Genomic DNA, 21,386 nt, shown 5'->3' on the forward strand with positions numbered 1-21,386 from the left:
CCATGTAATGTCCCCAATTTTAGCCTTTAGGCTAATAGGCGTTATAAGGAGAAATTAATTAAATTAATTTCTTATAAAGTCATTAAAATAAATTATTTATTAAAAAGTGACTTTATATTTAATTAATTTAAGTAAAAGTGACTAGAGTATAAAAATAAAATAATAATTAAAAAAGTCACTAATAAATAATAAAGTGTACCTACCGTCTAATAGAAGGAATCTTTTGAGGGGTTATGAAAAGGATAAATAGAAGAGGGTGATGATTGATCAGGCAGATTGGAGATTTGATTAAACATGATGAAATGACTGATGCATTGCATTGGTGGAATTATTAGAATAATAACTTTCTCTTTGTGTTATTAATGGTCATTTAAGTTGTTTCTAATTTCGCCTCTAGTTAACGATTGTTTCTTTTAGAAACATCGTTTTTGTAACTCTATTTAAAGGAGCTTTGTCTCCTTGATTAATTGAACAACATCAATTCTTTGAAATCCATATGCTTTTGCATCTGTATTATGGTATCAGAGCCTTGGTTATTTTCGAAATAATTTTTCAATTAAAAATTCGTCATGAATTTTTAACAGTTTTTTTGAAAAATTTATTTGTTTATTTGAAATTGCTACTAGGGTTTTCTGGCTATTTTCTGCCCTCTCCCGCGACCCGTCTCTCCTGCATTTTGCGCAACCACGCGACGCGTTTTTCTTCCCGCCTGCAGATTTTTTTTCTGCCATTTTTGGATGGAAATCTGCATTTTTTGGCTAGGGTTTTGACCAAAGAAACGAGACTCGGACTCGGCTCGGACTCGGCAAGGCCAAATCGGACTCGGACTTGGGACTCGGCGTCAGACTCGGCTCCAGACTCGGCTGGACTCGGGAAAGTGAAAAACTCAAAAAATTTAGAGATTTTTTAAGATTTAAAACTTATTTCATGCACCCTTTATTGAATAAGACACAATAACATCATCAAACTTGGCTCATTTCATTACATAATACATACACAAGTATACATCTATGATCTATCACATAAGCATAAACGCAAATTGTAGCTGAAGGAAATAACAAACATAGATATATAAATATTGTCAAATGTATACAATATTACAAAACTCATGGAATAAAAAATCCATGTCATCATATGATCATCATCAAATGTTCCATACAAATAACAAAGGTAAATACATCTACAAGCCTATGGCGCAGAGGAGTCTGCACCCTCCGGCCCCGACGTCGGCTCCAATGAAGGCCCCGGCCCCCTACGAAGGCGTCTAAGGTAGGTCATAGATGATTGGGCAGCCATAGCCGCTCCTCGTGACACCACGCCATGCTCACCAACATCAGGAACATCTGTGTCACTGTCACCATCTCTGTCACTATCACCATCTGCCTCTGAATCTCCTCTCTCTGCTCGTGCTCTCTGCTCGTGCTCTCTGCTCCTCCTCTGCCATGGCTACAGCCTCAGCCTCTATATCTACCTGGTCGATCCAATCAGTGTCATCATCACTAAAGACAGCCACAGGATCTGTCTCAATGGCCCACTCTGCCTCAGGATCAACCTCATCTAGAATGATAGGAGAGATGTCAGCTAATGCATTCTTTCTCATTCTCAGGCGGAGGTTGTAGTGAACAAAGATAAGATCATTCATCTTCTCCACGGATAATCTATTGCGCCTCTTGGAGTGTATGTGCTCAAACATACTCCAATTGCGCTCACAACCAGATGCACTGCATGGTTGGCTCAAGATGCGAATGGCCAACTTTTGAAGATTTGGTGTCGTTGGGCCAAAAAAGTTCCACCAATTATCTGAGTTTGAAATGAGAAAAATAAATAAAATCAGTCTCTCATAAACTCATTTAACAATATACAATAAAACTAAAATTAAGCCTTACAATTTATTTTTACCTGGCATCATAGTTGTCCTACTTTCTTTGGCGATAGGACGAGAAAAGGTCTCCCCTTGTGCATTTGAGAACAACTGTAGCTCTCGCATAAGATCTGTCTGAGTACAACCAACAGGTGCCATCTTCTCCATGACTGAGTATAGCCCATCAAGGACCTCCGCATCAGCCCTGAAAGTAGGGCTAAAATGGAATGCCGGATTCAAATAATAGGCTGCTGCATGGATGGGCCTATGAAGCTGATGATGCCATCTCTTATCAATGATCTACCAAATGGGACCATACTTGCTCTCATCTCCTGCATAGATAGATTTGATGCCCTCTTTCGCCCTATCCATGCCCTCATATATGTAGCCCATTGCGGGCTTTTCTCCATCCGCAACTCGCAACAAAACCACCAAGGGCTTAACAAACTGTAAAATTGAAAATATTGTGTAATTTAAAACATAAGCAAATAAGAGAATATGATGAATAAGTTATAAAACAAAAAGTTAAATAAAAATTGTAGAATTTATAAAAAAATTACCTTCACTATCTCATCACAAGGGCTCCAAAAGCCTCGCTCATCAAAAATGCAGTCTGCCATATCTTTTCCTGCTGGGGTGGCAGCATAGGATGAGGAAGACCACTCCTCACCAACAATCATACGTCTCAAGGCCATCTTACAACGAAGCATGGACTGCAATGTGATGAAGTTTGTGGCAAATCTTGTGATTCCTGGACGAGCTAACTCCTTATGCTCTGTGTATTGTCTCATAAGAGCCAACACCCATGAATGATTATATACAAATTTGCACACATTTCTTGCCTTTTCTACACATGTCTTGACCCATGGAAGTTTTCCAATATCCTCTAACATGAGGTCAATGCAATGGGCGGCACATGGAGTCCAAACTATAGATGGGTGCCTCTCCATCAATAGTCTGCCTGCAACAACATAATTTGTTGCATTGTAATTAATGAGGTTACAAAATAGAAATTAATTTGCAAACAAAATTAGTTTGTAATCAAAAGTTTACCTGCAGCAACATAATTTGGTGCATTGTCAGTCACCACCTGTACCACGTTCTCTTCACCCACCTCATTAATCACCTCCTCTATCTGCTCACATAGGTAGGTGGCATTCTTGCAATGGGCGGAGGCATCAATAGACTTGATGAAAACGGTGCCCCCTGAAATAAAAAAATAAAACAAGATCAATGATCATTCAATAAATCATTAAATGAAAAATAAAAAATTAATGCCTAAATGAAACTAAAATTAATCAATCACCTACGGAAGAAACAAGAAAATTAAGGAGAGTTCTATTTCTCCTGTCTGTCCAAACATCAGTCATGATGGTGCAACCTTTAGTGCTCCATATTTGGCATTGATCACCCAATTCTTTCTTCACATCATTCACCAATTCAGTCAAAATGGGTCCGCTCAAATCAAACTCAGAAGGGGCTTTGAACCCCGCCCCACAAATGGTAAGGGCATCAACCATTTCTTGCCAATAAGGTGACCTGTCACAAATAATTTTAATGAGATAAGTATGTACTATGTATAATGAACTATATACAACAAAAATTAATACGAACAATCAAATTATAAAAATTAAAACAATCAAACATAAAACATTTACCTGGCTGTGAAGAATGGAATACTGCCATAGATCCAAAATCTGCCAACTGCCATTTTAGCAGCATCATGGACCTTGTTCCAACCCATGCTCTCAAGTGACTGTTGGGACCCAGGAGTAGTGCGAGGTGCAAAAAAGGTATCCAACCTAGATTTACGAATCCTAGGTCCAATGCTAACATTCCCACTACCACTGCCAGTGCTAGGAACATGAGAAGGGGCAGAGGCACTGGCACTAGCACTGGCACTTATAGAAGCAGAACCGGAAGCATGAGTAGTAGCAAAATGAGTGGGACGATATGAAGGTAAGGAAGAAGGCCCTCCAACACAACCTAATTGTGTCCCTGTTCCTAAAGGTGCATGTCTCCCAATGACTGTGAGATCCTCTTTTTCTTTCCTTTTCCTTTCAATTTCTTCAACCATTACATAGCAATCACGTACGGCCTCAGTGACTGCTTTTGTGCATGGGTCGGCATCATGCCCACGCACACCAGCAATATGGTATTTCAATCTATATATGCCTCCATGGAATATTGTTTTGCAAAATATACACTTTGTTTGCCCTTTTCTTTGCCCTGGAAAATCCTCATGATATTTCCAAGCAGGGTCCTTTCTAATGGGAGGTCTAGAAGAGGACATTGTATGATTGTTTTGTGAAACTTGAGGCAAATAAGAATGTGAAGGTTGCTGCAATAAAACATTACAAATGCAAAAATAAATTAAGACATTCATTCTATGTTGTGCATTCATAATTTCATTCTCATTGAACATTTTTTTCAAAAAAGCTAAAGTAGGGTTTGCAATTTTTTTTTTATAAAATTGTAGGGTTTGTCAAACCCTACTTTAAAAAAAATAAAATTACAAACCCTGGGCCTACATAGTAACATAGAAAAGATTTTGGAATAAAATGTAAAACTTTCAAAAAAAAAAGAATAGAAAAATGAATTTTTGCATACAAGAAACAAAAAAATCTCAAAAAAACAATGTTACCTCTTAGAACTCTTGAAGAAAATTGAAGAAATTGAAGAAATCTTCCTTGCTGGTTTTTCTTCAATGCACCCTTGTTATTCTTTTTATCTCACTTTACTCCTCCTATTTTTGCAAATGAATGAAATGAAAGTCACTTTTAGGTATAAAACAAAAATAACACAAAAAAAAAAAGTCAAAAAAACCATTTAAATTTGTTTTTTTTTTAACTTATCATTCACTTCGCCGCCGGCCGAGTCCCAGGCACGGGACTCGGCCAAACTCGCCAAACTCGCCAAACTCGCCAAACTCGCCAAGTCTGGCGAGTCTGGCTCCTGGACTCGGCAGAGTCCGAGTCCGAGTCCCCAGGACTCGGCGAGGGTGACTCGCACTCGGACTCGCCGAGTCCAGGCGAGTTTAGGCGATTTTCGTTTCTCTGGTTTTGACCCTCCAGATTCAGTCGAAATTTTTTTCTGAGCACAGATTCGTGGTGGGTTTTTCGAGATTTCAACAGGGTCGTCATAATTTTTGGGTGCCTCGTTTTTCGTGCCTCGATTTTCGAGCCAGCGGAACCAAATTTCGACAGCAGATTATTTTTGGGTTTTTCGCAAGGATTTCTGGGTTGTCTTCGGATTTTTCTGGGTCAGCCAAAATTTTTTTCTTGAAATTCGTGTCCGTCGTACTTCATTTTTTGAAGTTTGTACTTTCATCTGCCTCTGTTTCTGCATTGGGATTCAAATTTTTTGAATTCCGTGCCAGCACCTCTTCTCAGTTTTTTTGTTTTCCGTGCATTGGGAAATGTGTAAGATGGCGTCATTGACCAACTTGATGTTGGAAGGCAGTCAGGTTTTGTGCACTTAGCATCTTCTTAGTGCCTTGTTCTTCGTGCCTCGAAAAGTGTGAAGATGGCTTATGGGCATCGATGTTTGTTTCGGTTTTTAATATTTTTTTACCTAAAAAAAAATTCTGATGGGTTTTAATATTTTTTCCCTTGAAAAAATTTGTGGGTTTTAATAATTTTGTCCTAAAAAATTATCTGTGGGTTTTTAAATATTTTTTGTCCCTGTAAAGAAAATCATGAGGGTTTATAATTTTTTCCTCAAAAATTGTACTTTGCTGCAGTCTATTTTTTGTCGCACCTGGAGTTGTTGTGCGAACATCTGCACTAGTCTCTTATTTGCAGTCTATTTTCAGGCATCTTGCTCATCTGCAATAGTTTGGAGGGTTTGCCGATTTTTTCCTCAAAATCGTGAGAATTGTTCTTGGTGTGTCTCTAGTTACAGAGAGGAACAGTTTTCCAACATCAGGTTGGACGGTTGGTGTTGTTGTATCTCCAGAAGTTCTACAGTTTCTGGGAGGGTTGGTGGCAGACTCATCTCAAGTGGTAGAGTTAGTGGCAGGCTCTTGTCTTCTGTTGCAACGTGTTCTGAGAAGAAGGGGGTAACCTTCTCTGTTATTTCTCTTGGTAGTTAGAATGATGACCATTAAGGGAGGGTATTAGAATAATATCTTTCTCTGTGTTATTAATGGTCATTTAAGTTGTTTCTAATTTCGCCTCTAGTTAACGATTGTTTCTTTTAGAAACATAGTCTTTGTAACTCTATTTAAAGGAGCTTTGTCTCCTTGATTAATTGAACAACATTGATTCTTTGAAATCCATATGCTTTTGCATTTGTATTAGGAATCTCTGAGGACGCAAACCTTCAGCAGATTGGATAGAAGGGCTAGACGAAACCCTAGTTCTTCATTTGGAGTAGGTTCGTGACGAAATCTACATGGGTGCCTAATTTGTGAAGTCTTCTCTCAAAGACAAATTTGGATCAGAGTGGGAGACATTTTCAGTCTTCCTAATATGAGCTAATTGAAGATTTTCATATCAGATTTGGGTGGTTGTGCTTCAGATTTGCAGGTTTAGAAATCACCTTATTGAAGACATATTCTTGGGCAAATATACATCTAGTCCCTAAGCGATACCTATTGGAGATTTGTAGAAGAGTTCTGAGCAAGTTTGAAGGTAGATCGAAGAGCTTATGTCTTGCTGTTATCAAAGTTGCAGACTTTGTGGTTCATATGTTTTGATTCATATTTCATCCTTGGTGCATCGATTTTCACAACTAAAGATTCCAAAGTGCAGCAGAGGTTGTGGCGATATTGTTTGGACTGAGTATAGGGCAATTTAGGAGTTTATTTATTTCTTAGAAGGGGCCAAACCTTGGCAGATCCACCATCCCCCTAACTCCTTCGATTCCACCTTTGAAAGCTTATGATTACCCAAAGGCCGTCCAAGGAGCAGGCGCTGTCATTTGCATGGAGTCCGATCAGGTTGGAGATAGATTTGGTGACATTCGTGTGCAGTAGCAGTAACATCTTTGTGTCAATTACCTACAGCAGCAGGGGCAGGTTAGGACTTAGTGCGAACTTGCACTTTAGAGCCTTATTTTGGATGAGTAATGCTGGTGTTTATATCGCCACACTTGGGCATGGTTTAATCAGGTTCTTTAGACCACCTCTTTCATTGTAATTTTGAATTGTATGTTTCAGTATAGCGTGGTTTAATCAGGTTCTTTAGACCTCCTCTTTCATTGTAATTTTGAACTGTATGTTTCAGTATAATGGCTGTCTTATGTCTTCAGAAAAATCAGTGGTATAGTTCCTTGTAATCAGCCCATGTACTGACTTATGATTGCATTTGGCACTGGCTTATAATAAGATTTGAAGGGGGTTTGTGACTGCATTTTGTCTTCTGAGGTTGCATGACATCTATTTGACAAAATGTCAGTCTTTAGTAGACATGTTTATGAGCTCCACTTGAGATAGATTGCTGTCTATAGTCTACCATTTGGTCCTCATACTTTATTTATGACTTTAATAGTTGTTCTCTCCTAAAGATTCATGTGGTTGATAATTTTTATAACAAACTGAAACTAAGAACAACAGTCTATGACCTTGAAGAACATTTGTTTGACAATATTCCTTGGGTAGAAATTCAACATTACCACACTATTTTGACTAAGGGATATTACACCCCCTTAGGCGAAATTTCAGCCTTTTGAGACAAAATGCAATTCCACCAAAAACCTCCCTCTTCTTTTCCTTCGATTCATTACTTAGCTATTAATGGGAAAAACTCAGCATTACAAGGCAAAATGCGAACTTCGCCCTTTGACATTTTGATGCATTCCCCTTCATTCGAATTTGTCATTTTACCTTGTAAGGGGAATTTTTAGGCGATTTCACCTGGTTGTGCAAAATGATTTTGAAAGGCCTCTCTTTCTTTTGTCTTGTCTTTAGACTCATAAGAAAAATGCCAAACCTTAGGATTTTGTTTTGATTTTGAAGTGTCGGTATATCCTCAACGATTACAAAGGCGTGGAGACAAGGTGAGGTCGGGCTTTGAACGATGTTTAGAGTTTATGTGCTGCCTATATTCGGGATTTTCTTGGCATATTGAAGACGATTTGTGAGAGTGTGCAATCTTATTGGGGTTTTCTTCGGCTTTGCAAGGCATTATGTGAAGACTACGACTTTGCACACAAAGGAGATGACCTAAAAAGTTCAAACTTCATATCGCACCTGCCCTAGATTTGACTTTCGTATTTGTTTCGAGGATTTCTACAACTTTAGCGAAGTCGGTTACACATGCAAGGCATCCTGTGCTTTAGGTTTGAAGCCCGAATTTTTCATTGTGTTCCTCGACCTTGGCCATTTTGGGAAGATTTCGACGATTGGAGGGCATTCTGACGGACTTTGGAGGCGATTTGAAGGGGTTTTATCGGCATTCTTAGAGGTGGCGACTTCATAAAAAAAGTTCGCACTTCTTGTATGCATCTTAACCTTACGCGATGCCTGCTTGTAATGCCCTGCGATTTTGACTTTTCAGTATTTCGAAATTCCTATAGGGATTTTATCTGTCTTTCTTAGGGCATGACAAAATGACTTCATTCAAATTTTACCATCCTCTTTGTTTGGATTTTCATCTACGAATGAAGGGACTTGAAGCACACAGACATTTCTTTCCCCTCTCTCATACGTATGGCAGACCACACTAACAAAAGGGGAAGGGGGGGTCCTTGTCAGGGATGGGGTGTGATGTGCATCGCACAACAGGATCAAGGCGAAGTCATTGAAGGAGGCAAAGTTAATAATTATACACAGCGAATTGACCATCTTCTGAAATGAATTTGTCTCGAGGCATAGCGATCCCAATTCTGATCAGATACTGGCAAGATCATTTTTGCACATTTCAGCAAATTCATCTTTTAATTAAATGTGATTTTGGATTAGACTAAGGCGAAGGCATTTAAAGCATTGAACCTGATCACTATCTACGGCAAGCGAACTTCTTGAATCATCGAATTCTGGAAAAGGGTCACCAAGTTCACATCAGCAAGTTTGACAAAATCCAGTGATTGATCAAGGGCATATTCATTTAGAAAAGGGGATTTTGTGAAAAGAGCAATCAGATTAATATAATCAGTCTGTTCTGAGATCATTTACGGGTCTGAAATAAGGCTCATTTGATCATTTTCATACAAAATCAGGCCTCATTTCATGACTGATCCGGCTTCTTATTCATTATCTCCATGAGGCTTTTGTTTGGGGTGCTTTAATTTAACACATTTTGATCATCTTGGAATATTTACAAGGTGCAATTCACTAGCTTAGATAGGCATATTCATTTAAGAATCAGATTTGCAAGCTCAGGTTTCAATTTGGATGCCTAGGGTTTTTAGGTGATATTGAAATATTTTGATGAATTGTCATTCTAGGGTAGAGATGCTAAGCCTAGGTAATTGATTTCTACTTGCAAACATTATTTCCATATCATAAAACTAATTTAGACAACTCTCACAGGTAGAGGATGGGAGAAGCACGGCTGACCCTCATCAAGGAAGACTCAAAGGGAGAGACTATGGAATCCAAGATTACATCATTATGGGGCAATGTAGGAGACACCAACCTCGGGTAGATCAACATGAAGAAATTTCAAGGGTTATTATACACCACCAAGCCTTCCAGATACTCCAAGATGATGATCGAGAGTGGCATAGTGAAATATGGAATCCAAGATTACATCATTATGGGGCAATGTAGGAGACACCAACCTCGGGTAGATCAACATGAAGAAATTTCAAGGGTTATTATACACCACCAAGCCTTCCAAATACTCCAAGATGATGATCGAGAGTGGCATAGTGAAAGCTACAGGCTTCCCTCCAGTAGTGCTGTGCAACGAGTTGATTGTTGAGTGTGCCAAGCACTATGATGCAAGTAAGAGGATTGTGGCACCTGATGGGAGAGAGCTCACCTATCTTTCCGAGGAAGCTATCAGTGAAGCATTCCATATACTTGAATTCAGCAATATGATATATAAGAACAAGGAAGCAGCGTAAACATTCTACGATGATAATCTTGACAAATCCAGAGCTCACCTATCTTTCCGAGGAAGCTATCAGTGAAGCATTCCATATACTTGAATTCAACAATATGATATATAAGAACAAGGAAGCAGCATAAACATTCTACGATGATAATATTGACAAATGCCTAGGCGTAATCAACAAATATTGGTTATTGAAGAGCAGGTCCGACATATCCAAGCTACCCACCAAACTCCATAGAATTGATTTTAAAGAAGAATTCAGTGACTTAATCACTATGCTCAATCGAGCTATGGGAGCTCCTCATGCTTATCAATTCGAGAGTTGGATGTTCTACTTTATGGAGATCATACTGAAGGAGAAGATCAATTGGGCAAGGATCATTAGCAACAACATTGACATACAACTCAAGAGACTTATGCGAACTAGGACTTTCTACATGAGTTCGTACATCATATGTTCACTTGCCAAAGCTCATGAATATGCAGGACTAATCTATAGAGGTCCAGTCGACACAAGAACTAGAGAGTTGAGAGAATGTGAATCATACACGCAATTGCAGTATCCTAGTAAGACATATTATAGAAGGGTAAACAATGCCTTCACTATGCACATCACAAGAACACTGCAAGGTGGCATTCATGAAAGATTATCCCCACAGGCGAAAGAGCTAGTAGAGAAGTTCGATGCTTGGTTCATCCTGTTTACCAAGTTCACCTACATAAGAGTGCAAGGGTGTTGTTGCCTGCCTTACATGTTACTAAGATATCCTATTGACAGGCTAGTATTGCTTGAGTTGGTAAGGTAGTTGATGGCATACAACAAAGTGCAGAAGAATAAACACAGGTTAAGAATTCCATTTCCTATATCAGTTGGACTTTCTTTGGAAGTGTGTACATCCTTATAGGCGGTAGATATGGTAGAAGAGGAATTGAAGTCTCTCCTTATTCCATACTTTTCCAAAGATAGCTTTGGTCCTTACGACAACATCCAAAAATCTAGTGGGAGAAGACATAAGCACAAGATACAATTGGAAGATTACTTTATGAACATTGAAGACAATCTAGACATTAGAAAAAGAATGTGTTCAAGGCTACCTATTGACATCATCAGAGCATCTAAGATCTTTGATACTCTTGATCAAGCACAAGATAGTGGAAGGCGTCTCCAACCTGTATATGAACAAGAGAAAGAGAAAGAGGTAAAAGTCAATTGGACTAAAATGGAAATCACTGATTTGAAAGAACTAATGAAGATGGTCTTAACATATACCAAACGATGGGTAGATGCACAAACGCATGTATTGAAGACCCAAGGTACTCAAATGACATATGAATTGATGGGAGAAGTAGAGTCTTTCGACGATGATATGACAAGTGAAACTTAGAGTGGAAGTGCTAACCAATTAACTCATTCCAAGGGATTCAAGAGGAAGGAAATCGACAAAGAAGAGCCTCCAAAGAAGAAGCATAAGTCAAGTTCAAGACACTGCCCTTCTACAAGTACTTCATCTGTGCACGAAATGTAAACAAATCAGGCAGTGGTCTAGGAAGATCATCCATCTAGAGCAAGCATTGATCAAGCTATGAATGAGTCTACAAAATCTACAATTCAGAATAGCAAGACAAACAAAGGAAAGCAACCAGTAGGTCAAGACAAAGCGGTCTCACCTAGGCCAGTCAATGAGAAGGCAAGCAGTGATGCATATGTGAATGGTGAAGATGAAGATCAAGAAGTCACATCTCCACCCCGAGAAGATCAACAATTGAATGAAGTGCAAGTAAGAGAGGAGAGGTCGGCTATCCCTGCATGGCTTAGAGAGATTAACAAAGTAAGTAATAGTAGAAGAGGATCCCATTGATCTAGGCAACTACTTGGATAGAAATCAAGAGACTGAAAAGTAGAAAGCAAACAAGATGTCAAAGATGACGAGGGATGGTGAAGGATCCAAAATAATTCAGATTGCCACTCCAAGAGTAGACAAGCTCGAAGATGAAATCACAATAGAGAAGTATGACTTGGAGACTATTGATTTAGGTCCTACCACTGATCATTTATTGGAAGATATGAATGACACGATAAAGACAGTTCATGGCATGCTCAAGTTGGAAGTAGAGATGAATAAGAAGTTGGAGAAAGAAAACAATAGATTTAGAAGTCACCTCCAGCAGTTATAGGTATTGTTGAGGCAACATGATCCTTTGACTACACCTCCATCATTGGCCCCTGCAGACACAGTTGATGATTTTGAAAAGATGAAAGCCTTGGCACAGCTGATGGATACTTGGATCACTAAGACTTACAAAAGGGCAAAGGCGTTCATAAGAGAGTTAGTGAAGATATTTGATAGAGCTATGGCAATCCTTGAAATAACTCAAGCTTGAAAGAACAATCACGTAAGTCCCCTCCATGTACAACAAATCACATTATACCATTGAAGCTATCCAACACGTCAAAACTTGATATCGAGAATCTTGGGGTGATCTCAAGTGATCCTTTTTTGCTAATCTTCAGTATTTGAGAAGTCTTTATTCAAGAGAGGATAGAGGATTCAATACTTTATTCTGTGTTGCATAGTGTGCAAAAACACCATCAACAAAATTGGCGCTAGAAGGAGGGCTTGATAAGAAATATCATTCAAGTCATGGTTTTGACAGAAGAAGAATTACCCTTGGGTGAACAATAAGACATTATTTCACAATTCAACACTCTCACTTGGAGAAATCCAAGCAGTGCGGCTGAATTTAGACAAGTGAAGAGTGTCATTGACAAGGAAGAAGAAATAGGACAACCACCTCCAATTTTCATTAGAAGAGTAGGTCATCTCGCACGTCAATAGTAAGGAAATCGAAATATCAAGAATTAAAGATTACTTTCAAGAAGATTTATCATGAATCAGAATGGTGCTACCACATAGAGGCCTATTTCCAGTGTTACAACCAAACTTGGGATTTGACAACAATCGGGAGGATATTCTTTCAGGATTGAACGATCTTGCGTGGAAGGAAAGGAGAAGCGACGATGAGTATATAGCAATGCACTTTTTCCTCAACAAAGAAGAAGAGAAATCTATTGAGATTGGCATTGCTATTGAAAGAGAATTGCTAGATCAAACGTTCCCACTTCTTCCCACATATCCTTGAAGAGATTCAAGACTACATGCTAGAGTGCATTAACTCTTTCTCACCAGAAGGGTTTGAAAGAATTCTAAGGTCTACTCTAGGGGAAAGAGATTATTAGGAATTGAGATACACTCCCAAGACTAGGCATGGGGAGAAGGTTACCTCATCCAGTTGAGATGCACCTAGCGGCGAAGATATCTTAGGTCTATTTGCAACTCTAGCACATCAATATCAAGATCAAGACTAGGGATTAGATCAAGGTCAAGGAACCAGCCAACCTAATGTATTCCGACCGATCGTGCAAGCTACTAGTTAGTCAAGTACCCAATCAAGTTCTCAACCAAGCGGAAGCACAATGGCTCATAACAACCCTCCTCCAAATGGTGCGACTTGGATGGTTACCAATCCATCTCCGCTGCAATTCGCTAATTACAATGATATGTTAGAAGAATCCAAAGAGCTTCTGCTCAAAGTACCATGTCAATAATCTAAACCACACAGTGGAAGATCATATCAAGTAATTTGAAGACCACTTAAGAAATAGACCGATCCGATACAGAGATGTAGCGTGTAGGCTCTTTCCCTATTTTTTGGGAGATGAGGCACTTTCCCGGTTCATTCATTTACCTACAAGCTCTATCACCTCATGGGAACTACTAAAGGATGCATTCCTTGGCAAATATGACCTCCAAGTCACGCCTACAACATTGTATAGACAATTTATTGAATGTAGGAGGGCGGAACATGAACCAATCAACTCATTCAACAATAGGTTCCAGAAGGCATATACGAAGTTGAATGCTCCTTACCTTGCTGCAGATGCAAAAGAAATATACTACCATGCTTTGGATCCTCTCACGACAATGTTTGTAAAAGCTCACCCACCTCCGGTGGACTTGAATGCAGCATATGCAAAGGCCGTGGATGTAAGAAAACACTTAGGCTAGAACATAGTAGGACCTTTACTTCATATGGGAGCCCTAGCTACAACAAATCAGATCCAAGGATAAGCCTTGCTTTAATCCATCAGACACTAATATTGAATCTAGTTCCAATATCAACACATCCAGCTGCTCAACCATTCGACCAATTGGTGTTATGCACAGGAGATCCAACTCCCCAAGCCTCCTAGACTTACCTAGTGTACTTGAAAAACGCATCTACATCTACAAGGACACCTGAAGAAAAGGAGGAAATGAAAGAATTGGTCGAAAAAGTTGTCATCCGATGTCACACACTTGCGGAACCAGAATAATCAATTGCAAAACATGCAAAGGAACTTCCAGAACTATCAAGGGAATTATTAGAATTATCCAAGGAACAATCAAAATTTCCAAGGAAACAACCAAAACTATCAAGGGAACAATCAAGGTTTTCATGATATGATAACAATTAAGGATTCTAGAAAAGGACAAGGAACACCACGCCTAACAATGGAAACATTCCTTCACCCTTAGACAACTTGCTAGCAGCTGAAAAATCGACTAGTCAACAAGGTCTTTCTTACTGAAGTAGCCCTATCAAATTGGTGTAGATTGCATAACACAAGTCAACATTCTAAATTGCAGTGTGCTGAGTTTAAAGTTGCAGCAGACATATTTCAACAAGAGGTGCACAACAATGAAACAATAGAGAACCCTTCAACAACATGATATGAGATAGTCCCCACAGTAAGGTACGATCAAGCTCTAATCATTGAAGACTTCCGATTTCCCCCCATAATGGACGAAAAAATGCCTGATCAAAATGGTAGATTTTCGCCCGCATTGGTGAATGCCCCAATGGTGCCACCTAGTTCTTAGTTCCCACCTTTGTCAACCAATGGACCAATTGAAAAATCACATTATGTATTTCCCTTGCTTGGCAACACGGATTTCGTGGTAGGAATGAGGGAAGTCCGAACTTATCAGCAATCTTCGGGCAATTATCAGCCAAGAGTTTACTAGAGAAACAATAGGGCACAGGATCCGCTAACCTCGTAAATCCCTCCAAACATTTTCTTGACGCCGCTGAATCCAAATGCGAGTAACACTCTAGGTTATCCCAAGGATGCACCTATATACAGATAGAGCGCAACTTCTCCTCAGGTTCAAACGAGAAATACTCAAGGACAAGCAAGCAATGCCATTCCCCAAGGACAAAACAAAAATTGGGCTGTTACCCTTCAAAGTGAAACGAAAAGATTGGGCTCATATGTGCTTGAAGAGTTCAAGAAGGTCAATCTCTTTCTAATAGAACTAATGAGAGTACCTAAAATACGAGAGATAATAATAGGAAGCCTAGATGATGCAAATACGACAAAGAATACCACTCAAAATGCATCTAGCTTTCCTAGAAATAAGATAAATGCTCGCCAGTCAAATACAGTTGATAATATTAATGTGGCCCAAGAAGTACCATTTACCTCTCAAGATCAATCCAGTGGTGCTTGGCAGCCACCCAACACAGTATATGTGGTCTAGAGCTCATCCGACTCACCAAATGCCCCTAAAAAATTCAGTACAACAAGAAACAAAGTATCAGCTAGAAAAGAGAATGAGGTTGAAAGTCAGAAATCACCCGTCGCAGATGCAAATGCCACAACTAAGGAAGTTCGGGTGAAAATTGAGAAACCTAATAGAAATGAAGAAGCCATTGCAAATCGAAGTGCTACAAGAAAAGAAAGCTTTGACGCTATTGCAAGTGGGTTGGCACTGTTGGCAGCACCTGAAGAGAAGCTAGGATTCCAGGACAAACGAGTCATTTTTTACCAAGGAAAAGATGAACCAGCTCCATTCATCTTATCCATCAAAATTTTTGGCAAAATGTTACACAATTGCTTGATGGACTCCGGTGTGTCCAACAACGTCATGCCTCTTGTAGTATGTTGAAGACTAGGTCTCACACCTACGCCTACAAACAAGAAGGTCACTCAGCTTTATAAGATGAAAGTCCCAGTCGTGGGAGAAGTGAATAATATTCATATGCAGCTAGCAATTGATCGAAGAATTCATAACTTCATTGACATTTTGGTGGTAAACATTCCGGATGGATATGGTATGCTCTTGAGCAGAGAGTAGTCCTGGCAACTGAATGGATATGTGGCAACGGAGTTTTCACACGTGGTTGCCTTGTAAGGGATTGCCCAACCAAATCAAGATTGATAGTACAACAAGATTAAAACTGATGATAACAGTTAATGGAGAAAACAATGAGATCCTCTTTTTAGAAGTATATATGGGGAGTTACAGAATTGGAGAAGTTCTTATGCTCCAAGGATCAGTAAAAGATGACAACATTCAGTTGATGACCGAATCAATTGAAGCCATTATTGAAAATGATAGTGACTCCTTCAAGGATGACAAAGACAAGTTTGAAAATTTTAAGAGATTTGTCCTCAAGAATGCGAATCAAGCAATTGAATTAGGGAACAAGGCACGCATTGAAGACTTGTTACTACCAATTAAACTATACAAGAAGATCCCACACGCATTCATGGAGGGAAAGATTGAGTTGCTCAAAGATAATGCAAATAGTTCAGAAGAAATGCTTAAAATATATATATATATATATATATATATATATATAATGTATGTATGTATGTATACATAAATATACACTAAGTCACAAGGTTCGAATTCGAGATCGAATTCGACAACAATAAAATTCGAATGGAATTGAAGGGAAAAAATTAGAAAAAAAAATCGACATTAAATTCGCCTTATATAATTTTAATTTTTTTAAAATTATGATAGCTTAATTTATTAAATATAAAAATTAAAATCCATAAAAGAACAATATTAAATATAATTAAAAAGCTTAATATCAATAACCTAAATATTTAAATTTGTTAGTTTTTAAAATTAAACAATATTTTACTAGATATAATATATTTGTTAAATTTAATTTAAATACTTTAAATTTTTTAAGTGTTATATATAAATAATTTAAAATCTTAATTGAATAGTTTAAAATAGGACAGTTTGATTTATTTAATTTTAATATTAAAAATAAAATAAAATAATAATAAATTTAAATATAATAGATATTAAATTGATGATGATAAACAACTTCTGGATTGGATTGTGTGCAAGTTTTTGATCATCAATGTTTCGATCACACTCCGTGATCTATCATTAGGATGAATGAGAGATCAAGGAGATGTAAAATGGTTGGTTGCAGACCCAAGGGGACAATATAAAGATAGAAGGAGAGGAGGGGGTTGGCATGAAGACCAAGGATAAGATAAATAAATAAAAATATATAAATATATAAATGAGATAAAAGAAGAAAATTAAAAACCATTTATATATTTTCCTCTTTTATCTGATTTATATATTTATATATTTTTATTTATTTATTTATCTTATCCTTGGTCTTCGTGCCAACCCCCTCCTCTCCTTCTCCTATCTTTATATTGTCCCCTTGGGTTTACAACCAACCATTTTACATCTCCTTGATCTCTCATTCATCCTGATGATGGATCACAGAGTGTGATCTGAAATGTTGATGATCAAAAACTTGCACACAATCAAATCCAAAAGTTGTTTATCATGATCATGGATTGTGGAAATCTATTAGAATTGAGATATTAAATTTTCTAATAACAATTTAATTTAAGTAAAATATTATTTGACATTTATATGGTTATTAACATATATTACTGAAAATTAAAAATAAAATAAAATTTATAGATAAATATTTCCCTAAAAGCAAATAACAAATATAAGTTAAATATTTTATTGAAAATTAATATAAATGAAAAAAATACTCGATAAAGTATTATAGATGAAAAAGCCTAAATAGAAAATAAATAACGAAATAAATAAAGAACCAAAATTCATGGCCTGTCTGGACGTCCAGACCAATAGATTAAATTCGCACAGAATTAGAAGAAACGACATTGACAAGCCGACGGATCTAACTGGCGTGGAAGTGGAATAAACGGCACAGACTGAGTCATCACATAGCGGAAATGGTAGTAGTTGCACAGCGTGACGGTGCGCAGCTCTTGGTGGTGGCATAGATTCCCGATTAGGAATGTTTTAGCATAAAAACCAGGCTGAAAACCCTTAAAACACTTTCCAAAAACCCTAAAACAATGCTTCCTGAGGATATAATTCAATAAAAAAATATACCCGACTATTACTCTATGAATCTAAAGGCGAATTTTAACGAATTTTATATATAAGTTTAATGTTTGCTAAAATTCAAATTTCATGCTTGAAATCCGCCGAACCTTGTGACTTAGCATATACATACACATACATACATACATACATGCATACATAGATATGTACATACAAGAAGAAAGATACATTACCAGAGAAACATGAAAAGCCCCCTGATTGCCAGAACCAATGTAAGCCTCCACACAATGGAAATCAAGCTTGGGCTCTACGATTTGATGGATCCAAATCCAAGAAAGGAGCTGGTGTTGGCTTTGAATTGATCAAGCCAACAGGAGAGGCCTATCTTGCCGCTCATATATTGCAATTTCCATGTACTAACAATGTAGCAGAATATGAATCTTTGATTAACGGGTTGCTTCTAGCCATCAAGAAAGGAGTTAAGACATTGCATGTATTTGGAGACTCTGAAGTTGATGTCAGGCATGTGAGAAGGAAATATGTGTGCTATGATAAAAGATTGACTCACTATTGCAATAGAGTTTGGGATCTAATAGAGGATTGAAGAAATTCAAGGTCGAATTGACATTAGTACCATTTGTTGAGAATAATATTACCAACTTTCAAGTATTTGGTGATGACAAGCACATTTTGGACTTCTTGACAAATTCAGATATATTTCTTAGCCAAATAATTGATGAGGAAGAAGTTGAGGAAGCTGAGTTTGATCTAGAAGGGATCATGAATTTAAAGACTAATACTATCCTTAGGGGGATGATTCAACTTGAAAGGATTTTTGATGCAGACAATTTGAATTCGCTCAGATATCAGAGTACCCAAGGAGACAAATGTGAAACAGTGAATTTGGGAACTAATGAAGAAATCGAGAATGTATATATTGGCAAGGTTTGTACACTTGAAGAGAAAGAAAACATATTGACAAGCATGAGAGAGTTCTCTGATGTGATTGCTTGGGATATGAGGATTTGAAGATGTATCATACATCCATCATCACTCACACCATTCCTCTCAAGCCAGATAGAAAGTCTTTCAGACAACGTCAAAGACCAGTGAATCCACTGCTAGAGCCTTTAATTTATCAAAAGGTCAAGAAGTTGTTAGACATCAAGATCATTTTTCTAGTTAGGCACTCTATGTGAGTCGCCAACTTGGTTCCAGTGCGAAAGAAAAACGGAGAAATCAGATTGTGCGTAGACTTCCACAATCTCAACCGAGCTTCTGAGAAAGACAATTACTCGCTGCCCTCACTTGATGAGGTATTACAAATTGTGAGTGGTTCATAGATGATGTCATCCTAGACAGATATTCAGGCTACAATCAAGTTATGGTTGAACCAGAGGACAGATTAAAGACAACTTTTACAATGAAATGGGGTACATTTGCATACCGGAGGATGCCATTCAGATTTATAAATGTTGGAGCCACATTTCAAAGGGCTATGGATATTGCATTTCAACACTTGGTAGGAAAATGCATGTGATCGGCGATCTCTGTCACTGATAATGTTTCTTGGTAACCTATGTAATCTGAATACGTCTTTGAAGAAAACTTCGGCCACTTGAGGTGCCTTATATTTTGTGGATATGGCCATGAAGTGTGCATATTTGGTTAATCGATCCACTACCACATATATACAATCTTTCCCTTGAACTTTAGGAAAACCTGTTATAAAATCCATGGAGACACTATCCCACTTTTGGTCTAGTATTGGTAGAGGTTGAAGTAGGCCTGCTGGGTATGTTAGCTCAGCTTTGTTCTTTTGGCATGTCATACACTCTTGGACGTGTTTTAATATATCCTTCTTAAGTCCTTTCCAAGAGTATTTTTCCCTCACCTGTTTATACGTTTTGTAGTAACCTTGGTTGTTAGTTTTTAGATCAGAATTGAAATATAAGCAAAAATGTAATACACAGAACAATGAACACAACAATTTATCCTGGGAAAACCCTCCTTCTTGAGGGAGAAAAACCCAGTCATATATCTTTTATATATAGATCAGATGAAGAAATCCTGGATACAATTGAGGAGACACCTCTCCTATGAAATGCAACTAATAATGCTGATGCTAAAAGACAAACTACTATTGTTGAGGATCGAATTGCTGCTCTGCTTGTAGGAGTGAATTTATTGAATTGCCTTTTCAGATCATAAATTGGAGAATTCGATCCTCCATATATATGTGTGTTGGGTGCCAATTTCCTAGATCGGCCAACAAGGTATAGGTGGCCAACAGGAGAAATATCTCCTGTGGCTACCTTAAAAAAAATAACACTCCCTCTTAGCTAAGGAGATATTTCGTTATGGAGTCTCTCAACATGACAACCATAATGGCTACACCCATTTGTGGTAAGCACAAGAGTTTATCACGAAGTCACTCAACATGATGTCCACAATGGCTACACCCATTTGTGGATTGTAATATCCCCTAACAAATTTTGAAGTCATAATCATATTAATATATTAATTCTTTTATATTAGTTCCCAATTCACGAATATAAATTAATTAATTAGTAAATGCCTATTGTAATATTAATTATATAAGATAATTAATAAAAGTTTATACGATTTGATGGTTAAGAGAATTGGTTCGATTCAGTTGAGGAACCACCATCTCGGGAATGGATTTAATAAGGAAGAGACTTGGCAAATGGGGGGAAGAGGAAGATTGGAATTATTTGTGAAATAGGATACGAACAGAAGCAAACATCCTTTCGTCAGTTGTCAGCTGACCTATTGGATGCAGTTCGGAAGTGGAGCCGTGTTTGGCATAGGCAACGGTGGCGTGAGTCTCAGTTTGGGAATAAGCCTTGTTCAATATAAATAGTGGTGGCGAAAGTTTCAGACCTGTTCACACTCCCTTGGCATGCGATGGGAATATGAACTCTAGTCGCAGGCGAAAGTTGGCACATTAAACCTTTCCCTCCGTGGCCTTGAAACCCGATATCGGGATATAGTGCGTGAGTATTTCTATTGCTGTACGAGTTCGCAGGCATCGCGTAGTGTTTTCGGGAGGGCATTAAACACGCAATAAACAATGATGGTGCCGCGATACAGTTTTATCCATCGAGCATTCTGCAGGACGAAGTTCGGGTTGTAACGCACACAGTGTAGATGTCACTTTACACTGTAACAGGTGAACATATGAGGAGTCTTCGGGAGGCTACAACAACAAGTTTGGCATCACCAATCGCAGCAACTGACAGGGGCATCTTGAAAGAAAACCTTGATCTGTTTCCTGGTGTAACATTAAACCATTCGATTGTTAAATAATGA

The 21,386-nt window shown here is 38.1% G+C and overlaps 2 protein-coding genes across 3 annotated transcripts in view; one reads left to right on the plus strand and one right to left on the minus strand.

Moving 5' to 3' along the window:
- LOC131067560 (uncharacterized) overlaps nt 1-21,386 on the plus strand; it is a 213,518-nt gene that overhangs the window by 158,585 nt on the left and 33,547 nt on the right. The window lies entirely within an intron of this gene.
- LOC131859384 (uncharacterized) lies at nt 1,056-3,064 on the minus strand. Its single transcript, XM_059213046.1, has 4 exons — nt 2,915-3,064; nt 2,422-2,822; nt 1,900-2,308; nt 1,056-1,800 (listed from the first exon to the last, which is right to left on the minus strand). The coding sequence occupies exons 3-4, from the start codon at nt 2,027-2,029 to the stop codon at nt 1,373-1,375; spliced, it is 558 nt and encodes a 185-aa protein (XP_059069029.1). The 5' UTR covers nt 2,030-2,308; nt 2,422-2,822; nt 2,915-3,064; the 3' UTR covers nt 1,056-1,372.

Source organism: Cryptomeria japonica, chromosome 10 (assembly GCF_030272615.1).
Source record: "Cryptomeria japonica chromosome 10, Sugi_1.0, whole genome shotgun sequence".
Lineage (NCBI taxonomy): Eukaryota > Viridiplantae > Streptophyta > Pinopsida > Cupressales > Cupressaceae > Cryptomeria > Cryptomeria japonica.